We start from the raw sequence: 25174 nt of genomic DNA, 5'->3' as shown, positions 1-25174 counted from the left end.
GATTTAGTGTTGTTTGCATAATATCGACTTACATCTTACCATTCTACCTACACTGTGTTGGTCCATTGTACTGCACGGCTTTGAGCTACAGACCAGCTGCCACCTTCTGCAGACTACAGTACATGATTAGACAAAAGATGTGCTGTATGCAATTCTTCATATGTAAATTGTTCTGTCCCTTTTGCACTTCCCTGTTTTAAAGCATCATACATGAAGACGATACAACATATATTATTGTTGATAGTGAGGTGATGTTGGTACAGAGGTAGCAGTGATAAGCTTCTTACCACAGCGGTCTCTAATGACCAGGTTGTGTCCTTCCTTCAGGTGGATGGTGAGCAGGAAGGACCTGGGAGGATCCCTGATGTTCTCCGACACACTCGGAACCTCGTTGCCCATCTCACACTGGACACACACATACACCAAGACAATATTAGTATTTATTTTATTACCTCTAGTAGTGAATCTGATTACATCCAGACTTTCTGAGCAAGTCTACCTGCGTTTCAGTACAGAATCTAAAACCATACTTTTTTTTAATAGCCCACTATACCTCAATAGGTTTTTCTTAAAAATAAAAACATTTTTATTCAGATGGATACCCAGGCCAATGGGCAAAAAGCTCTACGTTTCCATATGTTTTTATATTTCATTTCCAAATTCTGTAATTTCATAGTTTCATTTTTTGCCTTTTTTAGAATTCATCATTCAGTCATATTATTATATTTTTCATTTGTCTCATTATATTCTTTTGCTACCAATTAGTAAACTCACAACAAGCTGTCATTTGGGGTTGAAGCACATAGGGACAGCTGTAATGATATGCTTGTTCATTGTTCTTTTGAGGAGAACAATAATGTCAAATGAAATGCTTTGTCCCTCGCTACTACACAAGCCGATCCTGTAAACGTAAACCTGGAAAGCTGTTGTGGGCTTTTTTTTTTTTCCTCACACAACATTATTACATATGACTTAAGCTCTGTTGTTTCCTTCGACTTTCATTTATTCATTTCAAAATCACATGATCTTCACATACTGGAATTCACCTGTTACTTTATGTCTTTTTAGATCTACTGTCATGACCAAATATATTTAATATTATTTTTGATACAATATGAAAAGCAAACCCGATGGAAATGTTGCATGCTGTCTATGCAATGGATTATTTAATCACTATTAAGCCTCTCTACCAAACCAAGCATCTTTCAGAGAATAAACCCCTGTCGCCTGGAATCACCCAGCTCAGCGTCCCAACCCTGCCCGGCCACAAATGCCATGACACACTGAGCTTTGAACAACACACCGCCCACTGTCCCATCATGTCCTGAACACTACACAATAATCTGGAATTAAACTTTGTGTGTCAGGCCAAGCAGAATGCTGCTGTCTGCACAATACTCAACAAAAAAACACTATCACAGAAACAGTCCTTGCAACCACATAGATTAGGATAAAACCACCTACACTCAACGGTTCAGCATGATGTTATTATCTGTGAGAAAAATCCATAGAAGACGTCACAGTAGAGAATATTAAAATGATATCAGTTCAACAACACAGAATCACCATTCAAATTGGATAGCAGCACTTACATTTTGGTTGTCCCCGTCTTTTAACCCTTGACTGTTGAAATCGTTATCATGCTGCGGAGACAAAAAAGATAAATGCATTTCATGACTCTATCATGTGGTGTATGAAAAAGTAAAGTCACAGTTGATAAAAGAGGAAGGTTCCAGTCTGCTGATCAGTTAAAGGTACAGGAACTGAACTCTCTTTGGCATTTCTACCCCCAGCACAAATCCTCTGAGCATTTATTAAAAACCCCTGTACCCTGGGGACTGAACCGCATTACAGACCACAGTAATGAAGAAAGAAAAAAAAAAAGGGAATTTGCTTTTGTGCCCCCTTGTGTGCCCTGTTGTTCAGTTCAAAGCAACTACAATTCTGAGCCTTAAACTCCATGTGGATTTTAAACCTCGAGGGACAGAGCATTTTGCCCCGAGGAACAAAATTCAATTAGTGTTTGAAAAAGTAGTGTTGAAAAATAAAAAAGTACAGAATTATTCCTTTGCCACATAACTAGGAAAAAGTGTGTCCGGTTGGTTTTTAGCAAAGTAAAAATTGCATCTACAAAAATAAACCCGATTAACTCCCTGGTTCATATACTGTGTAAAGTACATTGTCTATTATGTACAGTAAGTCAAATCAACTTGATTACATTATTCCTATTCAAGATTCAAAACCTGTTGCAGCAGCAATGGACAGGGGGAAAAGTACAAGACAGATAAACAAACATAAATAAATAAATACGTAAAGAGAATAAATAGTAAAATAGTCAAATGTAAATGCAGTATTGCACAGTCACATTTTTTTATTGCACGTTTTATCAGCCCTGGTGTGTGTGTTCTGTCCATGTGGTCTACTGGGAGCAGTGCTGATTGTAGAGTCTGACAGAATCAGAATCAGAATCAGAATCAGAAAGGGCTTTATTGCCAAGTACGTTGCACATACGAGGAATTTGTCATGGTGTTGTTGGAGCATGTCACACATACAAATATAAGAAGGATAAAAAGATATAAACAATATAAGTATAAACATATACACACAGTAAGTATTAATAACGATAAAATAAATTTAAATAAATAGTAAAATAAGTTAAACAGTAGTGAAAAGGGACGCTACAGCAGAGTAGGTACAGTGGCATGAGGAGCCAGAGGTGGGGTGTGGAGAGAGTCAGGATGGATTCCGAGCCTTGTTGAGAAGGCTAGTGGCGGAGGGGAAAAAACTGTTTATGTGGCGTGAGGTTTTGGTCCTGATGGACCTCATCCTCCTGCCAGAGGGGAGTGGCTCAAAGAGCTTGTGTCCGGGGTGGGAGGGGTCAGCCACAATCTTTCCAGCACGCTTCAGAGTCCTGGTGGCGTATAGGTCCTGGAGCGGCGGCAGATTGCAGCCAATCACCTTCTCAGCTGACCGAATGACACGCTGCAGCCTGCCCTTGTCCTTGGCAGTGGCAGCAGCGTACCAGATGGTGATGGACGATGTGAGGATGGACTCAATGATGGCTGTGTAGAAGTGCACCATCATTGTCTTTGGCAGGTTGAATTTCTTCAGTTGCCGCAGGAAGTACATCCTCTGTTGTGCTTTCTTGACGAGGGAGCTGATGTTCAGCTCCCACTTGAGGTCTTGGGAGATGGTAGTTCCCAGGAAGCGGAAAGACTTCACAGTGTCAATAGTGGAGCCACAGAGGGTGATGGGGGCAGGTGGGGCTGGGTTCTTCCTGAAGTCCACAACCATCTCCACTGTCTTTAGAGCGTTGAGCTCTAGATTGTTTTGCTTGCACCAGGTCACCAGGTGGTCAGCCACCCACCTGTAGGCGGACTCGTCTCCATCAGAGTTGAGTCCGATGAGGGAGGTGTCGTCCGCAAACTTCATAAGCTTGACGGACTGGTGACTGGAGGTGCAGCTGTTGGTGTACAGGGAGAAGAGCAGAGGATAAAGAACGCAGCCCTGGGGGGATCCGGTGCTGATGGTCTGTGAGTCGGAGACGTGTTTCCCCAGCTTCACATGCTGCTTCCTGTCAGACAGGAAGTCAGTGATCCACCTGCAGGTGGAGTCAGGCACACCAAGCTGGGAGAGTTTCTCCTGAAGCAGAGCCGGGATGATGGTGTTGAAGGCAGAGCTGAAGTCCACAAACAGGATCCTGGCGTAGGTTCCTGCGGAGTCCAGGTGCCGGAGGATGTAGTGGAGGGCCAGGTTGACTGCATCGTCTACAGACCTATTGGCTCTGTAGGCAAACTGCAGGGGGTCCAGGAGGGGGTCGGTGAGGTCTTTGAGGTGTGAAAGCACAAGGCGCTCAAAGGACTTCATAACCACAGAGGTCAGGGCGACGGGTCTGAAGTCATTAAGTCCTGTGGTCCTTGGCTTCTTGGGGACAGGGATTATGGTTGAGGTCTTGAAGCAGGCTGGCACGTGACATGTCTCCAGTGAGGTGTTAAAAATGTCTGTGAACACTGGAGACAGCTGGTCAGCGCAGTGCTTCAAGCTGGATGGGGAGACAGCATCCGGTCCAGCAGCTTTCCTGGGATTCTGTCTCCTAAAGAGTCTGTTGACGTCCCTCTCGTGAATGGAGAGAGTCGTCACTGAGGTGGGAGGGGGGGTGGAGGTGGATGGGACCTTTAAGGAGGGCATTGGTGGGGGGGCCCAGGACCCTGCTGAGGTGGGCGAGGTGGAGGTGATGCATAGTGGCTGTAGCTGTAGAGAGGTGTCGTGGGGGATGGTGTCAGGACTGTCCTTTTGTCTTTCAAATCGACAGTAGAACTCGTTCAGGTTGTTGGCTAGGTGTCGGTCATTGAAGGAGTGGGGGGTTTTAGGCTTGAAGTTGGTGATCTGCCTAAGTCCTTTCCAGACAGTCGCAGAGTCATTAGCTGAGAACTGGCGTTGGAGCTTCTCAGAGTACCGATGTTTAGCCTCCTTCACTGCCTTGCTAAATTTGTAGCAGCAGGCAGGAAAGATCTGCGCTAACTCTCCGTGACGCAGCGTGGGTGCAGCAGCCACTGGAGGAGCTGTTCAGTGCTGACAGAGTGTCCTGCATGGGCTGGGAGGAGTCGTTCATCATGGAGGATAATTTAGCCACTGTCCTCCTGTCTCCCACCACCTCCACGGCGTCAAGGGGGCAACCGAGAACAGAGCTGGCCTTCTTAATCAGCCTGTCCAGTCTTTTCCTGTCTGCCACCGCAATGCCACTGCCCCAGCAGACCACTCCATAGAGAGTCATAAAATGTCCTCAGGAGTGCCCCCTGCACCCTAAAAGACAGTCTCCTCAGCAGATACAGTCTATACTGTGGTGTTTTCAGTCCAGTTTATTGTTCAGGTGAACACCCTATGCGGCAATAGCACTGCTTGTAGTGAATTGTTTAATTTTACAATGTAATTTAGGAATACACACCATGTAAGTACAATATTAACTAAAATTATGACCATCATCAAACTAGATTTTGACACGGATAAAAAGACAAGTCAACTGCTAGCAGCTCTGTGCGGCTACATGCTAATGCTAACATGCTGATGTTTAGCAGGTTATCATGTTCCCCATCCTATTATAGCATGTTATGCTAGCATGCTAACATTTGCTTATCAGCATTTAACACAAAGTACAGCTGAGGGTTAATAAGAATGTCATTTAAAAAAAGGTATTTGGTCATGAAGTACCTGATGATGAAAAGCTTAGGGATTAATAATTATCCGGGTGGTGACATATCTGTACAAATTTCATGGCAATCCATCCAATAATTGGTGAGATATTTCCCTGGAGAAGTGATGACGTTTCAGGTTAGTCTTCTTGATTTTGTGAAAAAGGTTTCAGAAGAGATGAAAATATTTGTGTACATAACTTAAGATCTTACTGTACCAAATGCCATGTCCTTACAGTAAGACTATCAAGGGTGTGGTGCAAAGTCATAAAACAACATTCACTATTTGCGGTCATTGTTTGAGGAACCTCGAATAGCAACTTCATCCAGCTCATCCAAGTTAAACTTAGTACGTGCAAATACACTTGACAGCTCGCACCCGCCAATGTACAATAAACCAGCCAATTCGTTAGAAGTAAGTGATCTCATTACTTGTGTGTCACAGGTAAACAAAATACAATACAAGCCTTTTCTACTGCCGTGCTCACTGTTAATGATTTTACAAAAGCTTTAAATGAAACTTTAAAGTAAGAGCCAAAAATTGGAAACTAAAATCTCTCTGAATGCTACCACCTATGAAGTTTAAAATGCATTATATAAAGACGTTTGCTTATGTTTGGAGTACTGATCTGTTCTTTTTTATTACACTTTCAACATTCAACATTTCAAATGCATAAGTGTGTACCTGTGAGCTGTCCTGGGACACCTCCACAGAGGGAGGGTCTGGGCTGTAGACGGTCATCATCTCAGGCAGGGCCAGCTCCTCAGGCTCCATGCCCCGGGGAGGTCTGCAGGTTGCCTCTGGAGAGCTCTTCTCCTCGTCACAGAGACTGCTGAATGACTCGTGGGAAGAAGCCCAGTCTGTGCTGTCTGCAGGGACACTTCTCCCTGCTCCTCCTCCAACTACTCCCATCGTCAGGCCACTCCCACCTCCTCCGAGGCCCCGGGCAGGCCTGACGAGTGGGGAGCAGGGGTTGCTGTAGCTGGGAGAGTCATAATGTTGGGGCTGCGTGCTGGAGGAGACGGGAGCATACTCATGCTGCCTCATGTTCCTCATGTCGGGAACGGAGGAGCTCATCCGATGGTCCATTGTGTGTTCGAGCTGAACTAGGTGCTTGCCGGGGCTCGTCTTGTCTCGCCGGAGGTGTGGCAGCATCTTCTGGCGGAGATGCCGCAGCATGCCAGGCTTCTTGGAGTCCATGATGGGAGGGAGCTTCAGTCTGTCTGTGTCTGAGATCTGGACATCACCGACAGCTATAGTAGAAAATACAGACAGAGAAGAGTCTGAGGCTGGGATATACAGCATCTACAGCTGTGACTGACGTAAAGCTGCAATTCATCAGTGTCTGTTCTGTGACTGAAAATGTTCTTACAATTCCAAACAATCACAACTAGCTGCGGTCAGACTAAAATATTCTTCTGTTGGCCAACTGACAAGAGTTGTTATGAACATGCAATAAAGCTCCATCAGGACTTGATCAGCCCTCAGATAATGACAACCATTAAAGGATGACTGTATATATGTGGAAACGAATAACCATTTCCAGTTACTGTAACTCTTTAATAATTTCACCTTAAATCCACCATGGAATGGAATGAGACAGGGGGGGAAACTGATTTAAAGCAATAGTTGGACATTATGGGAAATAGGCTTTCTAATAATACTGTATTTGCTAAGTTGCAGAGAGCTAGATTAGAAGTTTTGAAAGCACTGAAAACTGAAAGCATTCTGCACTTTTAAACTGCAACTCTACAAATGCTCACATGGGCACTTTTGTATGTGCAATGCCTTTTGTATATTGTATGTTTGTTTTTTTACAAACTGCTGCACTAATTGCCACCAACGTAATTTTGTTGTGTCCATACAATGACAATAAAGTATCTTGAATCTTGAAGTTTCTCTCTCATATCTGTTAAATGTGAAGCTACAGCCACGGCCGGTTGGCTTAGCTTTGCATAAATACTGGAAACATCTATCCTGGCCCTGCCCAAAGGTAACACAATCCACCTCTCAAGCCAATAATTAAACAAGTTATATTGTTTGTTTAACCTGCACAAAAAACAAAGTTGTGGTTTAAGTGGTTATGTGCAACACTTTTTCTTGCCCAGGTGTAGTGACTTCCTGGAGTCTCGGGCCACAACCCACCATAAAACCACAAAGTGTGGCTTTTTAATGGTAGCAACAAATGAGATGTCTGCTAATTACTGAGCCAAGTTAGCTGTTTCCCCTTATTTCTAGTCTTTATGCTATCAGTGGCTGTAGCTTCATATTTTAGCATACAAACACGAGAGTGGTATCCATCTTCTCATCTAACTTTCATCTAGTCAAAAATATACAGCTATTCCTTTAAGTCCTTAAATTGTTTTTAAGTTATTTCTAAGGCAAATGGTCATCAGTCAATGTTTAACCACAATCAACCCACTAATACCCAGTGGTGCCTTTCCTGTAATGTGAGCTCTCACAGTTGTGTTTACAGAATCCACACCAGTTCTTAATTTAGGAACAGGTGCTTAAGTTACAAATGTCTACTGTAATGTCAGAGACCATTGTTTATTACAGTAGATATTAGTAATATCCAATATCAGTTTTTGGAATAGAAACAGAACGAGCAAAGAAGGAGGAGGGGACAAAGGAAAGAAAGGCAAATTCTGTAGCAAACATCACACCTTCTGGACGTTGATGAATAACTTATTTTGCCCAAGATAATTATGAAATAATAAGTCATTCTTCTGGATCAAATGTCAGCTGATTTTGGCAGGAAATTTGACCGCACCAATAAAAACAGCAGCAGCTACCAGATTACAGCATGTGGAGCTGGAACAAATTGTAATCAATAACTGTAATAATGTAATAGGATCAAATTAATAAGAATTTGGATAATACATATTTTCACAGACTCTTTTTCACAGAAGACATTTGGACTCTAAATGTTACTAATAATATTTCTGTTCTATTCAAGTGTCTAAAGTCAAAGTAAACTTTTTTTATTTCACAAGGGGAAATTCATGAAAAAGAAACACAACACTTCAAATATGGTCAGTACAGACAATACAGTAAACAACACATGCAATAAGCAACCTGAAGAAACATACAAAAAAATAGTACCTAAAGTGCAATATTCACAGTGTTACATAATTGTGCAATGATGCAGTTAAAAGACCAAAGAGAAGTAAGTATGACAGTAATCAGCATGCACAATACAGGATCCTGAAACTGAAGCAGTTAAATGGAATCCAATCATTAATTGTATTATTTACACCTGTGTTTCCTACTGTGTGTCAAATTGTCTTCGATTAAAGGACACACTGAAAAATGCTGTCCTTGTGATTGAACAAGACTCTAAAAGCTTCTCAGGAAAACATTAAATGATGCAGAGAAGCTAACAGATGCCCTAGGGTTTAGAAAGGAAGTCTTTTAATCACAACAGTTGGATTCACATGAAAGTCTTGCTGCTATGTATTTTCTTATAGTGGACCATAGAACAGACCCTAATTATTACTATTACAGAAAGAAAGTGTCACCAATTCAGTATTCGACTAAATGTCTTCCCTACTGTTCACGAGTTATGGCGTTGAATAATGGCCAGAAAAGTGTTTTTGCAGAACATTATGATGTTACAGGGAAGTTAACCTTTGACCTTTTGGGTATAAAATGTCAACACTTCATCATTTTATCCTAACAGACCTTTGTATGAAATTAAGTGTCATAATTAGGTGTTCCTGAGATATTGCGTTCACAAGAATGGGACGGACGGACAACCCCAAAAAAATAATGCCTCTGGCCCCGGCTGTCGCTGAACAGAGGCATAAAAACACACAAAAATGAAAAACTGCAGAACATCTCATCAGCAAACGCCTAAAGATCAGTTGCATCTTTCACATGTGACTCTAAATGCCTTTTTATCCAGCTGTATGTAACATCATAAAAGATGATTCTTTCAATATGTAGTTATATGTAATATAGAAATATCCATGCCTACAATCAAACAAAATATGATGACACATCAACCAATAGAGTCATAATGGCCTAAACTACAAGCTTAGGATGTAGGTGCAGTTCTTATAAGTTACATTTATAGCATACTGTAAGTATGCAGAATCTGCAAGGCAATCACAAACTCGAGAATGAGTGTATGGTACAACAACACTGCTAATTGTTTTTTGCACACTTCTTCTTATTAGAAATTACTTGAGTATCGAAAATAATTTGTGACCACACAGTCTTTGACGGTATGACGAAGATCGTGAGATGTGAAAAGATTTTGTTACGTAAATGTCATACTGTATTTATTGATGGTGTTTACACTAATGCTGTGTGTGCATTATGCTACTCAAAACGCCATTCAAGTGACAGCCTTTGTTGTGTTTGATTGCTAACTTTTAGCTAGCAGTCATTTCAAAAACGTTGTAGCTATCTATGACTGTTTGATTGCTAACGTTAGCTCAAAACGCCATTAAGTGACAGCCTTTATTGTGTTTGACTGCTAACTTGTAGCCAGCAGCAGCAGTCATTCAAAAATGTTTTAGCTATCTATGATTGTTTGATTGCTAACGTTAGCTCATAGACTGTGCGTTAGCTCAAAAAGTCGTTAGCATCTTTTAGGCTACTTGTCGCAAAGTGACGCATGCGCGACTCACATATGCACTCGACTCACATCGGGCAGTGACATTCGCTTCAGAACTCAAACATCCTATGGCGCCATTTTGATGCTACCAAGCCATCACCTCCCGTTAGCATCCCATTGACTCCCATTCATTTTGACGTCACTTTGACAGAGAATAACTTTACATCTGAAGAGTTTAAAGACTCTATTTGTCCATTGTTTATTTCTAAAGAAACACGACAATGTATAAAAGGCTCCATTACCTTGTACCTCACGTTATGGCTCCGTAGCAGACGTTTTTATAAAAATAGGCTAACGATTGTGTCATAACCACAAGACTTACTGTCTCATAGTAGAGGAATTACCGTATAGTACAGGAGAAGCTCACAGGCAGTTTGGACTTCCATTAGCTGTTTAAGTTGAATTACTAATGTTAACTATAATTTTAGTGATCAGTAATTAGCCTGTGTCTATGTTATCTCCTTACATATACCTACGCTCTCCGTCTCTGCTAGATTGGGAATGATTGAGATTTCTCTTGGCACAGCTACCAGAAGACTTCCAACTTTCAGACAGGTTGCTCACGTCACATCTACGTCTTCAAGCTCAGTTGGAGGCTGCTCAGTAACACTCAGCCATCACCGGGAAAGTGCTTCTAATATCCTTCACTGGTCTCCGTCCAGAGCAACGGGATCTGTTGGTCCAGTTTATATACTGTCTATGTCTGAAGCTAGCCAAGCTCCGCCTACATGCAGGCAGCTTTTTGTTAGGTAGGCGGTCCAGTGAGTGAGTCAGAGATAGCAGCACGAAAGGACGAGAATGGCGAGTGGTGGCGACCCACAAGAGTTAGAGGACCCGCCGGCCTCTTTAAGATCGCAAGTTTGGGAAAACTTTGAGACTGTATGGCTGCAGCCTGGAGCCTCCCGTGTCACGCCCTCCCGCCTGGTGCGACCCGCGCCTCGAAAACTTCAGTCTTCGGGTCAGTTCCAGTAGTAGGCTACAGGCCAGAGAGTGGTGGATAAGACGAGGACTGTCTGTTCCAGTAGTAGGCTACAGGCCAGAGAGTGGTGGGTAAGACGAGGACTGTGTGTCGGCATTGTTGAGCAGTTGTTGGGTATGTGAGTGGAAATACATCTAACATGCTACCGCATATCTGACGCCATCAACCAGATGTGTCAATCACTGGAACGAGACAAAAAAAAACTGTCCAACTTCTCCTCCCTACAGTGCTTCACCAGCCTTTAGCTACAAATAATTAAAGTTAAATTAAAGGGAGAAGAGCTTGGATGTTAAACAAGAGCTTATTCATTATTTACCTACTGTTAAAAAAAGGAAATACAGGCTACTCTTTTTGCACTTGCTCTGTTTACTTTAAGTTTTTATTTTTGTATTCCTCTTGAAAGTGACTTTATTTTGTGGTTGGATTGATAGTCTACATCTGGCTTCAGGTTGCACTACTAATTCATTTTACTTGAACAGTGCAGTGTTAAACAATTTTAATAAATAGAGATTTGAACCTTATTGAAATTTGTTTTGTGTAAATTGTTAATAATTGAGCAATGGGAAAATAATCGCTAATTGAAAAATTAATCGTTAGATTAATCGAAAAAATAATCGCTAGATTAATCGTTTAAAAAATAATCGTTTGGGACAGCCCTATTTCAGATTGAGTTTACACTGTCAATGTTGCTTTATTTGGCCACATGAGAACAATTCCCACCGGACGTTAGCCTCATCCCACAATAGAGTTAGGGACACACAGATCGGAGATACAGTTCATTTAACAATTACAAGTATTATTCCGGTTATTTTATTCATGAATGTGTTGTATAAAAATAAATCCAACAACACATAACAGTACAATCGTATGTCCTGAAAAAATAACAGATTTGAAACCACACCTCTGACTCAGGGTGATGGAGGAAGTGTATTTATGATATAGGCTACCTATCAACTGTTTTGCATTATACTGTACAGGTATTCTGTCCACCTTTTGGAGATTTGCCTAATATGAGCAGTAAGAACAAGGTGTGACTGGAGTGAAGCCACTTCAGTGTCTTTAATGGCTTGTTCCTGAAACTTGTGTGTGTAGTTGGCTGAGTCATCCACCATCCATTCACAGTTCATCCAATGCAGTCACTCTCATTATGTGAAACAAGATCTCCCTTTACAGACAGCAGACAGACAAAGCAGTCAGTGTATCTAGTGATGCAGCATTAATGCGTTGAGCTGTCATCTCTCTGATCTCTGCATTACAAACAGCAGCAGTACCTGCCCAGAGCTGGAGCTGCTGCTTCTGACCAAACCTGCTTTTGTAAAGTAACAGCCCAATAATATAAGCCTCTTACTGGCCTCATACTTTGTATTGTCATTAATTGTGACGGATGACATGCCATGTTATCAGCTGGTAAGGGGATGTGGAGGAAGACGGGGTGGGCAGTGGCAGATCAAGGAACAAGACACGAATCACTGTTTACAAAATCTGCAGAGATGTTAAAAAGAGAAAATTGCGGAAATTAAAATTGAAAATACAGCTTGAAAATGTAGAAGAAGAATTTTAAAATGTGACATCTAATCTCAGACACTGATACCAAACTACAACATAAACAATAGCCAGCCAGGTTTTCACCGAAATATTTTTTCTAGAAGGGACTTTAGTATGAACAGTTATAGCTAAAGGTGGGCTGAAGTAGTTTTCCCAGGAAGTAGTCTACATTCACTTTTCTCTATATCTAGTTTGGAGAATATTTGTAAACTAAAGACTCAGATATCCTAGATTCAGAATTGTCTAGCCTGACCCAAATACAAGGATTAAATGTGGGATCACTGTAAGGGTGAGAGAGAGAGACAGCAGGCAGAAAAAAGGATGATGGTCACTGATAGGCCTGACTGCTGCCTGACTGCAGATCTGTCTATTATTCGAGTGACGACTGACAGAGGAATAGTTTATCTCAAGTATACAATTTTGTCATGATCTACTGGTCCACAAGTGTTTCAACAGATTCATTGTGTTGAAATGGTTACAACATGTTACCGTTTGAGTTAACAGTCAGTGAAATAAATCTTGGAGCTGCCAAGATTAATTGATAAGTTGTCAACTATTTTACTAATTAATCGCCAACCATTTTGATAATCAATCAGTTTGACTCATTTTTTATGACAAAAATGACTGTGTTAAGTAAAAGTGGCTGCTCATAGTGACAAACCAAGTATTACCCAACTTCACTCAGAGCTACAGAACTACTAATGTAGTGTTTTAGTATTTTTCAGCTCATTGTGTTGGTTTCAGCAGGAAGCTGTTTTCTGCAAGAAAATTCTAAAGCCCCTGACACACTAACCTGATGGCCGACCGTTGGCAGAAAAGGCAGTCGGACTTATCAGTCGGCTCCCCGAGGTCCAAAAAGTGCCTCAGAACACACCGAAGCGGCGCCGACTTGAGCGTATGTTCTGCCCGTGCGCAAGACGTAATACGTCTCCTTAACAGCAGGCGGCGCTAATCTGTATTGTCGCCCAAAAAATGAAAACCGGCAGCTGATTGGACGAACGCGTCACGTGGGTCTGGCTGCTCCCGGATTTTTCAACCGGGCATAATGGCGGCTTTGTTCGGAATACAAGCTCATATTTTACTAAAATAGTTCACCGAAACGTGTTTCTGAAAACATTTTAAGCGAGAAATAGGCCGTGCAGCTGCTGAATCTGTTTTCATTTCAGATCGACAAAGGTCAGTTTAAAGGATTTGTCAGATTTTGAGAGGTTTAGTCACGCTCATCCCGCTCGTCATTTCCGGGTTAGCACTCCACCAATCAGATTGGTCATTGAGTCCGACTGCCGGCCCTCCAACCCAGCAAGTCAGCTCGGCCAAAATGAAGGTCGACAGCTCCTCCACAGACGACGGCACAGAACATACCAAACAGACTCGAGTCACTGACCTCGCCAGATTGTCCGACAGCCGATTATCGGCTTGGTGTTTCAGGGCGATAAGGGCGTTTTCACACCGACAGCCTTTAGTTTGGTTGAAACGAACTAGATGTCATTTGCCCCACTGGTGCGGTTCAATTGGGCAGGTGAGAACACAGCAATGGAACTCTGGTGCTCACCAAAAGCGGACCAAACAAGCGTAGACCTGCTTGAAGAGGTGGTCTCGGTACGCTTTCAATCCAACTCTGGAGCAGTTCGTTTGTGGTGAGAACGTGATCCGTACTCGAACCGCACCAACTATATGTACTCCTCCAGTCTGAGCTGATGTCTCCTGTAGTCAGGTGTGTTCAGCAGTCTGAGCTGATGTCTCCTGTAGTCAGGTGTGTCCTCCAGTCTGAGCTGATGTCTCCTGTAGTCAGGTGTGTCCTCCAGTCTGAGCTGATGTCTCCTGTAGTCAGGTGTGTTCAGCAGTCTGAGCTGATGTCTCCTGTAGTCAGGTGTGTTCAGCAGTCTGAGCTGATGTCTCCTGTAGTCAGGTGCGATGCAGCAGAGCAGCAAACTGTAGCAGCTGGCAGTGTTTCTATCACAGAAATAGACTGCGGTCAAGCTTGCTGTCCATCACTTGTATCTCTATGGTAACACCAGCCGCCGCTAAAGTTGGAGACAGACACCAGCAGAGCAGAGCAAAGTCTCGGTGACCAGAGCAGATGTAGTAACGTCTCTTGCGAAACAATGTCAATTGGCAATGGCTTGAATGTAAAGGACATTCATTGATATAAAAAAAGTTACGCTGTTTACATGGCCAAAGAATGCTTCCAAAACCCAAATAATACCAGCATATCCCACATGTCTTAATCAGATATGCCAAAACTGAAAAAAGGCCCTATTCGGAATATCCAAATGGAATATGCCGTTTACATGACCTGTATCAAATTTGGAATGTTATCATATCCGGAATAATAGTGGAACATAAGTGTGCATGTAAAAATACTCACTGAGACTGTAGTGCATAGGGGGACCTTAGCTGTGCTCTGTACACTGCACTCCGCAGACTTCATTCAAAGACCCTCCACATTAATAAAAACTCTGAATAGTCCCAATAATAACCACAACAGCCCAGTTATGAAGTATTAGACCAGCTGGAAGGGTTTATAGAGAGCATCATGGGAGAACAAAATGACCACAATAACCATGTATACAGTACTATTAAAGTGTCTAGCGGGACACTGGAACCTTATGAAATGAGTTAAGCTTAAATTGTGTAATACCGTAGGTAACAGTCCATTGCTGATAAACAGTGCTCTGGCATAATGATGTAACTAATATACAAGCAGGTGGCCACACAGCTGAGTGGGCCATAACATTCATTTGAACTGCCAAAGTCAAGCCAGAGGGGTCAGCCAGACTTAACCTGGACTAAACAGATGCAATGTGAATGCACACACACAGCTGGCCAGATATGGTCAGACCAGCCTCCATTCCAATTTGTTAATGGGGAGAACTCCACTTTCATCAAGTCTTGATTTAAAAACATGTGCCTGTTCAACGTTATATAGCAAATTACATCGCTTTCAGAGTGCATCCCTACTGCCAGCCCATTCTGTGGACACTGTGAAGGCTGTGACGCACAGTGTCACAGCTTCAGTTCAAGGTGCCTCTGCCAAAGCATCCATTCTTTCTGCAGTGCAGATAACCTTGTCCAAAAAACCCTCACTAACTTCACTGTCAACACATTTTAGTCATTTATCTGACCCTCTTACGTAAAGAGAAATTCAGCTAGATGGCCAAAAAAACAAGATTGGTCTCCTAGATCAGGATGAACAAGCAACCAATAGTGCAGAAGTCAAATGTCACAGCATTAAACAAACTGTGACTGCTAACCTAACACAATGATGAGAAACACAAAATGACCACAACTAGTGCTCTGAAGTAGGCTAAGTATAAAAGAAATGTAAATATATATTAAACTTATATTATATTAAATAAGTCTATAATTCTGTTTATTAAAAAATATATAATGTATTGTAACATATATTAGGACATGTTTCTAATCATAACACCTTACCCAAGGGACATCTCATGAAATACTCGCTTTTTCAGACCTTGTGTACATACATTTGGGTATCTGGAGTGCCTAGCAACGCACCAACTGTGAAATAAGACAACCCAGTCAGTTTTTTGTGGGCTTCATTCTTATTCAGTTTAAGATTATGCATTGCTTCTATTGGACTCCCTCCAGGTTGTTTAGACTTGAATTAAGAGACACACCAAATTGTTGGAAATGTAAGACAATTACTTCATGTCCTATGGTCCTGTGATGAGGTCCAGGAATTTTGGACAGGGATACATGATAACCTTTGTGGGATTGCAGGGACCCAGGTTCCATTCAGCCCAAGATTATTTGTTCTGGGAGATGGGTCAATCCTGAACAGAATAGATAAGCACATAAGAAGTTGGGTCCAAACCAGTTTAACAGATTCTTCTGAGAGGATGGAGGAACGAAGGGGTACCTTCAATCCAAGAATGGGCTTGTGAGATGGCGAGAGTAGCAGCATTTGAAAAAATGTCATACAAACGATTTGCAAGATGAAGTGTTTACACAAAAAAATGGGGAAAATACCTGAGCTCTTCGGAGGGCTCCTAGGATGCCATGTACTGGGGGATAGACGTATGCAATGTGCTTACAGTGTTATCATATGTACATAATATGTTTATTTGGTGTACAGTTTGTTTATGTTATTTTATTGTATTGAATATTATGGCAATTATTTCATCTTTTTGTATAGAGAGGTGGTGATGGCGAGTGGGGGGGTTCAGATAGGGAGGTGATGTGTCCATGTCGTGAGTTGTATGTTTTGTGTTCAAAATAAAATAAAAAAATGTTAATCCTAAAATGCCTCACATAGAGGATATTTATACACTTTCAGGTCTTACTTGTCCTATTTAACCTCAGATTGCATTTCATCACTCTCTTCCAACTTGTGCTATTCTCTGAACTTCATTGCCTCTTTCTCCTGTTCCTCTCTTAGTGCTATCTCTTTGAGCTGCATTAATGTCCTTACAGGTATTTTCCACCAGGCGCGTCTCTGCTGCCATCCGGAGGTGCCATGGGCCCCACGAGCAATCACAGCCTTTCGAGTCAATGCTTGATTTTCCACCAGTCGCGCAACGGTCCAATGTTGTATACGTCTCCTCTACAACACCAGAAAAGAGAAGACATGGAGTTTAATTACAGGAGTGCCTGGAGTAGAAGGTAGATACTAGCTTAATAAAACTCGTGATTGTTCTGTAAAGTACTTGTAACGACAAAAAAATCTGCTAATCGGGCAGCAAGACGCTCCACTTCTGAGACGCTCCTGGTGCGGTATGGTGCGTGGCGGAGGACGGAACAAAACCAGAACACAGCCGGCACGCAGCAGAGACTCGCACAGTGGAGAATGCATATCTGTAATGGTACATGTCCATACACGCGTTGTTTTCACAGATGGGATCGCCCCGCTTCCCAGCATTGCGCGCTAGTGGGCTCGCGACCAGTTTCTCTCCACTGACCACTGACAAGCACAGAAAACAGTCTCTGCCCTCCTACAACTGTGATGGCTGCAGCTGATTGGACAAACGTGTCATGTGGGGCTGGCTGCTCCCGAATTTCAAAACCAACCATGATGGCGGCTCGTTCGAATACGATTTCGTATTTAACAAAAATAGTTCACCGAAACATGTTTCTGAAAACATGTTAAGCGAGAAAAAGGCCGTACAGTTGCTGAATCTGTCTTCATTTCAGATTGACACGGCTGCTCCCATAGAGATGAATGGGAAGCGGGGTAATGACGCTGACAATGGACACATACTATTACTCTTTCTTTGGATTGCTCCCTCTTCTCTCCATGCTCTAACCTTTTTACATGTCTTCTCTGTCTCCCCCACTTCATGTATTTCCAGTTAATAACTATAAAATATAAAAAAAAAAAAATACTTCTCTTGGGGGGGCAAGCTCTGAAAAGAGCATCCGATTGGTGTGATTTGTATTACTCAGTAAATGTATGACTTTAGTTTTAATCCTTTGGCATTTTCCAACATCGGCTGTTACATTTTACAAATCAATCAAATCATTTCACCGCTGTTAAGTTAGCCTAAAACTTGCCGTTTGACTGCTGCTTCTCAGTAACGTTACCGGTTTAATAAATGTTAACGGAGGGTCAATACAGGTATATTCAGACAGACAGTATGAGAAAAATAATGTTGTCTGAACATTTAAGCATGTTAACATGTTGTAGTACAAACCCAAAATACATAAGTATGAACCTGAAAATGAGCATGATACGTCTCCTTTAAAAGAGTGTTGCTTCTACTGATAACAGTGTACATGTATGTAATACAAGCGCCTACATGGATTAAAAGACATTTCAAGAAAGAGCATTTCTATTGCTGGTATATGAGCATGAAGAGTGACCACTGCAAAGTAAAGAGGACACTATAAAGGAGCTATAAACGGATGAAATGTTGTATATGCTCAAACATTAACAGGCTAGGCACCTAACCCCTGACTGCTCAGGGTGCCTGTCCATGGGCAGCTACAGCGCCTCTCACTCTGACATCTCTCCATTTGTGCATGTACAGGTCCTGAGCATGTGTGTGTATTTCAGGCCTGTGTGTAATGCGTGTTCTAGAAAAAGAGTGAGAAAATTGTAATTTAATAAAATGTGGTAAAAAAAATTAAAAATAACATTTGGGATTGTAATGCTGGTAATAAGTAGGCTATGACTGGGAAAATGATGAGATTCTGTACGTAGTGAGCCTCAAACGCTGTTATTACAGGTCCTGGAGCAGACTGACACAAGTACTGACGACTGAGAAAACTATGCACGTCTACAGATACTGTATTCCTACTTTCATTTAAAATGAGGTCACCACTATTGGAATGAACAAAGACATTGATTTTACAAAATGCCTGATAGAATACAAATAAGATTTTAGGGTTTTAAAATGCTACTGGGTTAATCTGTTGTTAAACATGAAAGCACTTTTGCAGACTGGATCCTCTAATTGTAGAAATCTAAAGATGAACAAACAATGATTTTAAAATTACCACGGTATTAACTGTCATTGTGATAGCAAATACCAGATAATCATAAAAAAAACTGATATGGCAGCAGTCATAAAGAAGACTTTAGTTATGTCTTTTCTCAGTCGGTGGGAGTAGCTGAACAACTGCATCACAGCCCTGTCTTGTCAGAGCTAGAAGCTATTTCCTGAAACTATTTCACAATTTGCGGTTTTCTTTGATATGGGACATGCGACATGTCTAAACTTTACTGCAGAAAACACACAACAACAAAAAAATAAAATAACACATGCATCAATGAAAAAGATTTAGTTCTAGTGGTTTTCAAACTTTAAGCTGTCAGTTTAGTGGTTACAAGGCTTTGAGAGTGATAACACAAATATTTGGGTCTAGATGCTGGAATTTATGTGGGGAAATAGGCTACCCTAAAGAGGTTTCCATTTGCATCCAGAGTTAGAGAAAGTGGGCTATTTAACTTACGCCATCTAGAATAGTTTTTCTTCCATAGATTACTCTAAAAATAAGTCCTATAGACACGATGGGAGTTGCTCTCTCATTCCGCATGCAACCAACACATCACTCTTCCAACTTGTGCTATTCTCTGAACTACATTGCTGTCATTTGTTGTCTCTTCTTCTGAACATGAACATGACATCACAACTCCTCGCTGCGTGCAGCAGTGTCATAGCCTACAGGACTGCTGGGTGACCAAGATCACATTTCTATTTAAAGAAGTTGTTTGTTTGCTATCAATCCCGTATTGACAACGGACTCATGTCGACATGGAAACGTTTTCTAAACCCTGTTGCACAAAATTGATCTGTAGATTAAGCCTTAAAAAATGCCATAAGAGTTTGACCGCAGCCTCTGTAACGTTACATTACATACAGACGTAAGCTCCTACGAGGAAGAGTTGGAATGGATGCCGCTGAGAGTTCTCACCTGTCCGCCAGAAGAACCATTTTCCGGGGCAGGAAGGAGGCTCACCTGGAACAGCCCCACCACAAATACCCGTACAGGTAACTCTACCTTTCGGCGTATTCCTCTAGAAAAGACAATAAATAATAAGTCAAGTTTTACCTTTTTTCCACTGTTATGAACCTCCGACGTCATTCACCTCGTGGCTGTTAAACATTGGTGCAACCGCTCAGAACATCGACCGTAACGTGTGGCTTTGAAAGACTTCCTTCTCTTCGTGTGAGCATCAAACATCAAGCCACACACAACCTCTGTTAGATTAAGACTTTCAAAATAAAAGCCCTGCCCGCAAGCGCGTTTACCAAATAAGACGCAAGAAAAGTAGCCTATAGAAAATAAATAGGCAGATTGAAAGCATTTTAGGACAGGCTTTAAAGGCATCTACATATTTATGAGTGCGATGTGTAGGCTAAATATGCGTTTTAAGACATCTAGCCTTAACATTGTGTTGGCAGTCAGCAGACTGAACAGCCTTCCATAGGTGATTAAATCATTAGACTATGTACATGTATGGTAATGCGCTGTATGTTTAATACAAGGTTGTCCTATTCAACACTACAACATTTATTTTAAAAGTCAAATGATTTTCTGGTTAGGGTATCACTCCAGCTAACTGGAGCATGTTTCCAAATCTCATAGCAAATCAAACCCCTGTGTTATGTGTTGAGTCATTTGACTTCTGTCACCTTTGACTAAAAGATCATTCAAATACATTTTCCTCTTATGACTTCACATAAACGTTGTTAGATATTTCACACACTTTTGGACTAACGGAGGTAGGATTAAAATGTTTTGTGGTCAAAAGAGTCAGTTGTGTATTCATGAAAGTATATTCTGTGAGGTTACTTGGACCCATAGATGTGTCCACATAAAGCTGAATCATGAGTCAATTAGTCCCATTATATGCCCATCAAAAATCGCCATAAATCTAAAAATACTTCTTTTTATTTGCTAGACTTATTTCTAGAGCAGTCTTTTGTGACTCATAGAAGCTAATCTTTTCTCAAACAGCTGTTTGGCCTCATCATTCCCATTAACCTTGGCACATTTAACCACCCTCTAATGCTCAGTGTGCTGAGTCAGTGAGGCCTTGGCATACTTGCTTTTCTCTTGTCTGAACTAGTATAATCCTGTTGCTGAACCCTTAAAGTTTATGCTTTAATCACTGACTAAAGTTCCAAATGTGTAACTGACATGAGATGGTATCAAATAATATACTTCTGGACTATTTATTTCATCAATGCTGTGAAAGAAAAACCTTTTTTCTTCTCATAGGCTCACAAGTAACACACTATTTTCTTCCCACACAATAGATCATCATATACATGGCAGTTAACATCAGTGCTTATGCCACCAAGCAGAAGTGTTACACATTACACCTCTCACATTGTCTGTTGTTAATCCTCAACTTCCTCCACTTCATTCATATCTTACCTCCTGATGAGTTCTAGTGATGTAATTCTTGTTCCAGTTCTCTACCACACAACACACATGATTTAAGCCAGGTCTGATTTACACAGCCAATTCCTGACTTGCCCAGTACATCCTCACACTGTACTACATAGTTCCCGTCTGTTTGCAGCTAGCTATTCTGCCCTACAAAACAAAAAGGCAGTAACTGCATTTTTGGTCAAAAATGAGTTATTATCATTTTCATGACATTCAAGGCATCCTTTGTTATGTGACAAAACATCTTATCTCAAATGTGTGTCGTTTTGGAGAAAAATGGTAGTCGTTTGTACAGTAACTGCAAAAAGCCCTAGTGAAACAAAGGAAGAATACAGTAACTGCAAAATAGGGGTAAAATATCAAATTAAATATGAGGATTGATATGTACAGAGAATAAGCTAATATAAAGTAACAAAAACAGCCAGATGTCCAATAATCTACCTACAACTACTTAGCTGGATGACAGGATAACTTTAAAGTCATTTTTCTCAGTTCTGCACTCTGCGTAGTTACTGCCTTTTTGCTTTGTAGGGCAGTATTGTAGTCCAACAATCATAACAATCCAGTACATACTGATGCTATCAATGTCAGCCCTTCCTGTGAACAGCCAAATTGACTCTCAGCAGAGACTTATTTTCTGTTTTTTTTTACTTTCTTGTTGCATTCTTGTATTCCCATTAACCAAGCAACATGATTTGCACATTTTGCATTTATGGTCACCTCTGCATCTGGCACATCCAGATAGCTGACAACTTTTTTTTAAGGCTGGTATCATTAAAATGCACCATTGCTTTTGAAGTATTCTGATAACATTCCCTTTCATACTGTAATTGTTTAAACTCACAATAAGTTTCCTTTCTTCTTTAAAAAAGAACACCAGGTGTGTTACAAAACTTTTTCTCAGCTCTTTTTGTGTCTTTCTTTTTACGGCCATCACTGATGTAGATGTTGACTGATGCTTCCCATCCATGCATCAAACTGTGGTAACTCTTGCAGCTTTGCACTCCTCGCCACATGTGCTGCCTCCTACTTACCCACAAGTTCCATTTTCTCGGCATTAACCATGAACTGATCAGTCACACAGCTGTTCAGGAAATTCCCATCTCCAAGACCCTCATGAACTGTCATACTAATGTACATCAATCTGTATGACAAAAAGCATCAGTGATGTGTGCATTTATACATATCAGTTAACCACCTTTATCTGTGTCTAGATAAGACTCATGTGTACATTCACTTTTTTTTTTTTTTTTATAAAAACAAAGCATTAAAGACATAAAAAAAAAAACATAATCCTGTAAATATTCATCAGTGTATGAACTTCTGATCAAATTTTATTAATGCATCTTTAAGTTTAGTTCCTTCATTGTGACTTAAATGATCAAAGAGGAAGTTACCTCATGTACAAACACACAATATAAGTACAACTTTGTTCTTGTGTGTTTCTCTGTGGTTATTGTGACAAGAGACTCGTTCTGAGATTAATAAAGTAGCTTTCCTCTCGTCCCATGTGAGTCTATGCTCACCTCACCTTATCAGTCTGGCCAGATTTAGCCCTGCTGAGGCCATCGCACAAAATCTGAAAGTTTTATCATTTTCTATTGCCATCTTTGTCTGTTATAGTACATCCCTTTTGTAAAACAATTTCTGAAGAGCTATATTTCTTTTGTTCAATAACAAATATTTTCTTGCATGTCCCTTTCAGTACATTATTGGAGACCCTGGTTTCAAGATAGTGCAGGATGGCGTACGAAAGGAAAGGACAACGCCTTGTAAATATGGCAATCATCCACAAAAATATACTTTTGTCAAATCTGGTGGAGGTGTCATATTTCACCCAGGCAGATACAATAGACAGATCAACGATATATAGTTACACCAAAAGTGATATATATTAAAGATAGTACATACAAAACAATAATGACATATTTCATAGTATAGTACAGACAGAACAAGTGTCCATGGCTTTGAGTTTTAAATCTGATGAAAAATTGTCTTATTCTGTGCACAATATAAAAACAAACACAAACAACATAAAAACAGCACACTGCTTTGGCTGATATAAATTAAGTGTTTTTATAAAGAGGACTAACAGGGATGATGTGCAGGGAGTATTACTTTCATGTTGGACTTGTTCAATGTTTCAAACCCTGAGAAGATCAGAAATGAATTAGGTGACCCCCAGTGGGAGACATCCAGAAGCACTTCACTGCTTTACTACCCAAATCATGAAGCCACAAGACTGGCAAAAAACACTAATCTCAGCTTTTCTGATTGTTCTGTGTAAAGTACTGCATCCCACTGGATAAGAAAATGACAGATTGTACTGCAATTGGACCCACATTATTATTGTCTCTGATGCTTAAATGATTTATATTTGAAAAAGGACGGCATGTTGTGTTTTAAGTACTCTTGAAGATTTTCTGAAAGTTGATGAGATGATTCTGACAGATCCATCATTTTCAGGCTATTTTTGCTCAACACTTCCGACCACAAAAATCTGTCCACAAAAAAACATAAAAAACAAAGATAACTGAAAGTGAAAATAACAGAAACACATCAATACAATCCACACTTAATTTGCATAACAGTGTCCCTCCTGTGATTGCCCTGTGTGATGTCATGTAGGTGTCTATGTCACCCAGCTGTCCATTCGCATGCGTTTGAGCGTGGGACTCTGCCTGCCCTCTGAGCGACTCATGTGGAAGTCCAGCCGCTGCTGCTGCTCTTCGCGGTCGCTGCCCCCCTCATGGGAGCTGCAGGAGGAGCAGACGCTGTCTGCAGGAGACCTCCCCATGTCTGCTCTGGTGGATGGGTGAGGATGGGAAGGGGCATGAGCCTGGGTCATGTACCCTGATTGGCTGAGGTGGTCGCGGGGTGGGGAGATGGGCTCGGCTTTGATGTTGACGTTGTGGTTGGTGTTGATGGAGAGATTGGAGCTCCCCGACCTACAGATGGAGGGACAGAGGAAGAGGATGCTTTGAGGCTGTGACTGTGGAGCAAAGGCGCCACCTAGTGGTGAAACTAACAGGTCTCTAGACCAGGGGTCTTCAACATTTTTAAAGCCAAGGACCCCTCAACTAAAAGAGCAGGGACCCCCTACTGCATATATTGTATAAAATGAAGTTGCATATTAAACTGGGCCTTCAATAACATGTAGAGCAGCTTAAAGCCTTTATACATACCTTTTTTTTGCACAGAATACTAAACTATTAAAATAGCCTAATAATTGTTGGCACGATTTTATAAATCATGTTTTAATGTTCAACATACATGTGGCACATTGAATCCTTAGGATGAACTGTGGATGGCCTTAGTGACTACCTTACCTATAGGCCAGTAAGCAGTGGGGATTTATATTTGCTAATAATATATTGGATTCATGTTAAGGCTTTTGGATTTTTTTTCAAAAATTAACAATAATTTGGAGGCCCCCCTGCAGTGACTCTGAGGTATTTTATTAAACAACCCAACAGTGCATAAATTAGTTAAAAGCAGCTCCATATTGACCAACTAAAACAATAAAATACTTCTTACACATTAATGCATTATTAGAAATAATGTAATAATATAATTTTGTTATAGTAAAACACTCACGGGAGGCGTTGTTTTACATTTAGTGCATTTTTACTTTAGATACTTTGAGTACATTTAGCTAAGAATACAAACTTTCACTTTAAGTAACATTTTGGATGCAGGACTTTAAAGTGGCACTTTAAAAAAAAAAATGCAAATGCAAATGTACATTTTTAAAGGAGACATAACACATACCTCCACAAATTAAAATTATAACTCATAAGGAGTTGCCCCCTTGCCCTATTCAATACTCTCAGGGGTTTTCCTGCTTCAGCCTTATTTGGTCTGGTATGACCAGTAACCTAGTGGCTAACATTAGCTATATTAGCAAAATAAAAATAGGTATTGCAGATTTTACAACTCATATCTATTTGTGCTACTGTTTTACTATGTTTTAG

The 25174-nt window shown here is 41.0% G+C and overlaps 2 protein-coding genes across 9 annotated transcripts in view; both read right to left on the bottom strand.

Annotated features, from left to right (window-relative positions):
- Positions 1 to 19998, bottom strand: part of LOC116056946 (multiple C2 and transmembrane domain-containing protein 2-like) — a 48297-nt gene extending 28299 nt beyond the window's left edge. For 2 of the 6 annotated variants that reach the window (XM_031309355.2, XM_035999112.1), the window contains exons 1-4: positions 16774 to 16822; positions 5875 to 6443; positions 1593 to 1643; positions 288 to 405 (exon numbers count right to left, since the gene is read on the bottom strand). In XM_031309355.2, the coding sequence (XP_031165215.1) occupies positions 288 to 405; positions 1593 to 1643; positions 5875 to 6443; positions 16774 to 16807 (772 nt within the window). In that variant the 5' untranslated portion in view covers positions 16808 to 16822. Of the gene's footprint in view, positions 1 to 287; positions 406 to 1592; positions 1644 to 5874; positions 6451 to 16773; positions 16823 to 19305; positions 19373 to 19715; positions 19778 to 19853 lie in introns of those variants that run through there. The other 4 variants (XM_035999113.1, XM_035999114.1, XM_031309374.2 and 1 more) reach the window with 4 other exon arrangements.
- A 2502-nt stretch (positions 19999 to 22500) lies between these two features.
- LOC116056920 (myocyte-specific enhancer factor 2A-like) overlaps positions 22501 to 25174 on the bottom strand; it is a 55375-nt gene continuing 52701 nt past the window's right edge. The window contains exon 10 of one of the 3 annotated variants that reach the window (XM_035999111.1): positions 22501 to 24129. In XM_035999111.1, the coding sequence (XP_035855004.1) occupies positions 23833 to 24129 (297 nt within the window). In that variant the 3' untranslated portion in view covers positions 22501 to 23832. Of the gene's footprint in view, positions 24149 to 25174 lie in introns of all 3 variants that reach the window. The other 2 variants (XM_031309345.2, XM_031309346.2) reach the window with 2 other exon arrangements.

This window comes from Sander lucioperca, chromosome 3, assembly GCF_008315115.2.
Source record: "Sander lucioperca isolate FBNREF2018 chromosome 3, SLUC_FBN_1.2, whole genome shotgun sequence".
Classification (NCBI taxonomy): Eukaryota; Metazoa; Chordata; class Actinopteri; order Perciformes; family Percidae; genus Sander; species Sander lucioperca.
Note: the sequence above shows the minus strand (reverse complement) of the source record. Positions and strands in the feature narration are given on the sequence as shown.